Here is a 4,876-nt window from a genome sequence, read left to right as displayed (position 1 = left end):
GAGCTGAGCTCCCATATGGATTTCCTTGAGCAATTTTTTTGTATTACACTGTTACAACTAAACTTGTCATTTGAAAGAATAAACCATGTAATTACAGAAAAAAAGATTTTTTATCCTGTTTTCATGCAAATGACAATTGTGGGGCCGTGGTTCCTTTCATCGAAAAAAAACTAAGCTACCACTTTAATCAAAAATTATTTTAAAGAGTGAATTCCATTTTTCGTTTGCCCACGGTAGAAGTAGATAAAATGAAATAAATACACGCACTCGAAATTACACGAGCAAAGAATGGCCCTTCCACTCTTGCAACAGGCAACAAAACCTGTACCAAGGCATGGGTAAAACCGGCCTGGTGCGACGGGTGTTCCAAAGCTCCATGTACCCAACCTCCAACCACACGCTGCCAAAGCACCCAGCCGCAAACACAAGAAGGAGTGTTAAAAACCAATAAAAACTGGACGGAAAGTCAGAGCAACAATGCGATAAAAATTCACCATTTCTCTTCTCTTCCTCCTTCTCCTTCTCTTTTCTCTCCCCCGTGTGACTCCCTCCGGAGCTGAGCCTCTCTGTCCATCCGCATCGCGTCATAAAATCCCTACCCTGCAGCAGCACCTACCGCCATTCCCCAATCGCCATATGCGCGAGCCCCAAATCCACTCACCACCACTCTCGCATTTCTTTATCGGCTCCCTCCTCCTTCCTCTTCCAGAGGAAAACAATCCGCGTGGTAGGTTTCATTTAGATCCGGCCGGCCTTGCACTAGTGCGGGACAGGATTTTGACCAATCTCACCCAGTTCGACCTCCCCCTGGGTGTTTCTCCTTAAATCGCCTGCGGTGGGAGGAGGAGTCCAGGCCAGAAACCAAGAACAGCTGCTCCCGGCATCTTGATTGATTACTGGTGGTATCCAAGGTGAGATATTTCATGGCTCTGTTCTTGTGCCAAGTTTGAATATTTTCTTGGTGTGCCCTGGCCATATGTCTCATGTAGGTTCCCTGAGCTCATTTCACCGCCTCTTCTTGTTTCTGTTTTCTTGGGACAAAAAACATTGCTCATGTCGTTGGGATGCTGGTGTGTGGTGGCCGGTTTAGCTGGAGTTCGAGGTTTCTAGCGTGGATTTGGCAAGAAATCCCTAGCTAGGATATGCTTATGTCGTATTATATCTTCTCCAAGGCTCAAATCTGTCCTTTCATATCTTAGCTTGTTGCGCTGTCAGGTGATTGGAGTCCTCGCATGTTTTCTTTAGGCCATTTCAGTTCAACTTTGGGTATCTCTGTTTCTTTTGGTTTAGCGAACTAGTTTAGAGGTGATCTGCTGCGTGTTTTGTGGGAACATTGGGACTTGTATTACTTGTTTCCTAAGCTGTCTTGGCATTGATTCATGCTATTTTGGGCTAGTAGTAACGTAGCGAACGCTCTACTCTTGTTAATAAAATCCCAAGCAGTTGGTTTTCGTTTCATAACCTAGACTGTTATTTTGTACACATGCTTTGATTGAAGGTCCTAGGAACTTGCAAGAGGTAGTTTAGATCTACAATCTATAGCTCCTTTCATGTGACTACTGTTGTCAAATTGTCTCTACTTAATGCACTTCTTTGCTTGTGATAGGAATGGTTCTAGTATTTTATAGATACGCATTTTGACTTATCTGCAAGTTGACTTAGGCAAGCACAGTGTCCATTTGTTCAGGTATTTCATCAAGTTATTTATACCCCGTTGCTTATATGTTGTTAACCTTTTCGTGTAGGAAGGCTCCAAGGTGTTGAGATATTAGGAGCAGACTTTGGATTTAATAGGCTGTTCTGTTACCCCTACAGAGTAAAAATGCTGAGGCAGAGCTCTAGTAGAAACCACAGATCAAGAGGTCTGAAGCTAAAGAAAGCTCTTCAGATAAGTCTTTTGGTTATTGTATCTGTTTGGCTCCTCTACCAAGTAAAGCATTCTTATGAGAAGAAGACAGCGTATAATGAAAACGACGACAATCATGACACTGATGATGTGCATAAAGATGATAAGAGACAGGTAGAGGTCATCAGATTGGGCAGGAAAGACCTGCCAGCAAAGATGGAGGCTGATTCATCAACACTGGATGAACGGGTCGAGGACGAAGAGACTGAAGAGATAGAGCAAGAAATGAAGCACGATGAGCATGATGACGATCCCATTGATGAGCCAGACCTGGACAAGGATGATGATCTTGCTGAGCCTGGTGAGCACTCTGCTGGTAAGGACGAAGGGTCTGATGGCGGGGCTGTGTTCGAGGATGAAGAGCGGAAGGAGCGGTCTCAGGAGGATCAAGAAAAGAGCTTCCACGGTGACGATGTATCTAGTGCTGTTACTCATGACCCTCCATCATCGCAGCAAGCTGATCTGGCCCATCATGCCGAAGAGAAAATCTTGTACGTGGATGATGCTTCAACAGCAGTTCCTCATGAAAAGCAGGAACACAAGGAGGAGGAAGCTCACAAGGCTACCGAACAGAGTTCTACAGGTGCTAACGTGTCGAGTTCTGTGGACCATGATGCCCAAATCGCAAAACCTCTTCCAGATGAGCAATTGAAGAGCATGGATAGGATATTTGAAGGCACCACCAATTTATCAAATGGACTGACACTTGGAGGCCCTGGGGTGAATGGAACCAATGCAGTCGAGGAACATGGGGCTTCTTCAGCTAATGCATCTTCCAACCCAAATCTGAGCACTCCCAGCTTGGTCTCAGAAAGCAAGAGTGATCCAGCCCCAGCAAACCTGACAAGCAACAATGGTGGATCAGAGATAAGCAATTCAACTCCCTTGGAAGGTCAAGATGAGCAGCAAGTAAATTCAACAGCAGCGTTGAACAACCAAACACAGCCCTTCACGGACCTGACATCTGCCGAGCTGAATTCTCCACCAAATGGGACTTTGGCTTTGGTTTCAACTAGCGTCGAAAAGGCCACATCCAGAGACGGAGACACTGGTGGTAACACCGACACATCCTCCATGCCGCTGGACAATAAAGCCGACGATGGCGATGCTCACAAAGAAGAAGTAGATGTATCGACAAAAATCATGAACAAAGCAATCGGCGAAGGTGAAGTTCTCCTGGAATGAACACCAAGAGGTCTCTCTGTTAGCTGCTTCTGGTGCAACCTGTAAGTTTGTAGGACTTTCAAGAGATGCGATGCAAGCAAACTACCTCTATTGCCCCAGTTTTTGTGTAAGTTTGGTCCTACGTAGGAATCTGCTTTGTATTGCCTAGAGTACATCACGGTCTGGGGCAAGTGATGAACAAGAAGCTTGTGTTGGAAGAAACTATTATACCCATTCGGCAGCTCTGAAGCTTTGCTGCTGGAATGCCAACTACGTACTAGTGATAATGCCAGCCTTGTCTGTAGGTGTGTCAGCCTTGAGGTGTGTTCGTTTGTTCAGTTGTGGTGTTTGCATAGTAGTTCTAGCTGTCGTTGAGCTTTATTTTGTGAAGCTTGTGTGTTGCTGTTCATCAAAAACTATGCAGGCACACTTCAGACACCAACATTCAACTATGTGCAAGTATACACATCTGGTACAGCCTACGTTCCATCTATATATATATATTGCTCATGCCCTTGACCTGTAGAAATCATATAATCCTTTGATGCACAAACTGGTCTAGACTTGATTTAGATTCCTGGCATCCTAGAAGAAGTTACACGAGTACTGGCTGTGTTGATATTGTTTATTTACCACTCCCTCGTTGTATTGTAGTGTGCATTCGTTTTCATGAAAATCAAACTGCACTAACTTTGATCAAGTTTATTGGGAAAATTATCTATATCTTATCTATAAATACAGAATCTGTACCATATTAAAAATATATTTCATGATGTTTCTAGTGGTATTGATTTGATATTCTAGATACCGATTTTTTATTTACAAACTTGGTCAAAGTTTACACGGTTTAGCTTTAAAAAAACCTAGTAGGCACCATATTTCGGCATAAAGAGAACATTTCATATATATTATAATAAGCAATGACGTGTCAATCAGTGTGGGCAACCTGGCATGTCACCCCATACAATTGATGAAGTGTACCGGTGCCGCCCAATTTCACTGGTTGTGTCCATGGCCCTAAGCATTTTTCAGCCTTTGCTCCCATCTGCTCCATTCTTCAGGGAAATCATGTTCCATTAGGGCTGAAAAGAAAATTCGGCTCTCACAAGCTTAAAATGTACTCATAAACTTGGCTCAACTCAGCTTGAACTTAGACATGAATGAGATGAGCTGAGTTGACATTTTTTGCTTGTTAAGAAAGCAAGTTTAATGAATTGAGTTGCAATGTTGCCACCGTACAGAATAAAAATCATACGGAGTATATTATCTACTTTGAGGAAAGTGAGGTTGACGGAAGATCATCTTGTGTGCTCTACTCTACTTCTACTACTAGCATGTGTCACGTGTGGCCCCTGTCTAAGGTTTAAGACCATTTAAGGCAGGGGCTCCGGAACATTTGAAACTGCTCCAGGTTGGTTCGATCATCGATGCAATCAATACCGCCAGTGCAGCACCATACACGGCCTTCCTCAAAACGCAGACGCAACTTAAGTTCAAGACTAGGGGTACAGTTTATCTGATAGATGCCGTTCTCGGCCAGCTGTCGTAGCTGTATTCTGCATACCAACAAACTTGGTTATGTGGGCTTATGGCTGGGGCTTTGCGATAACTATGATATCCTTGTTTTCTTAATGTCTCTTCCACTTCACGGCTACTGCACACTCCAGTCACAATTGAACACAAAAATATAAAATGGGCAACCCACAGTCACAAAGCACCAGAATCAACAAATGCCGATCAGCGGATCAGGATCGACTCATTAACACAAGAATATATAACGGACACCCCACAATCGCCAACTCAGCA

General features: G+C 43.8%; 1 protein-coding gene across 2 annotated transcripts; it reads left to right on the top strand.

The window, feature by feature from the left end:
- The first annotated feature begins 487 nt into the window (after positions 1–487).
- LOC124704149 (uncharacterized protein DDB_G0283697-like) lies at positions 488–3,563 on the top strand. Of its 2 annotated transcripts, none has more exons than XM_047236385.1 (2): positions 488–911; positions 1,750–3,563. In XM_047236385.1, exon 2 carries the CDS (start codon positions 1,823–1,825, stop codon positions 3,089–3,091), a length of 1,269 nt encoding a protein of 422 aa, XP_047092341.1. In that variant the 5' UTR covers positions 488–911; positions 1,750–1,822; the 3' UTR covers positions 3,092–3,563. The 2 variants fall into 2 exon arrangements, with proteins under 2 accessions (XP_047092341.1, XP_047092342.1); XM_047236386.1 differs by having other exon boundaries at positions 1,746–3,563.
- The last annotated feature ends 1,313 nt before the right edge of the window (positions 3,564–4,876 follow it).

Source organism: Lolium rigidum, chromosome 3 (genome assembly GCF_022539505.1).
Source record: "Lolium rigidum isolate FL_2022 chromosome 3, APGP_CSIRO_Lrig_0.1, whole genome shotgun sequence".
Classification (NCBI taxonomy): Eukaryota; Viridiplantae; Streptophyta; class Magnoliopsida; order Poales; family Poaceae; genus Lolium; species Lolium rigidum.
The sequence above is the reverse complement of the archived record's forward strand: the minus strand, read 5'-3'. Positions and strand labels throughout refer to the sequence as shown.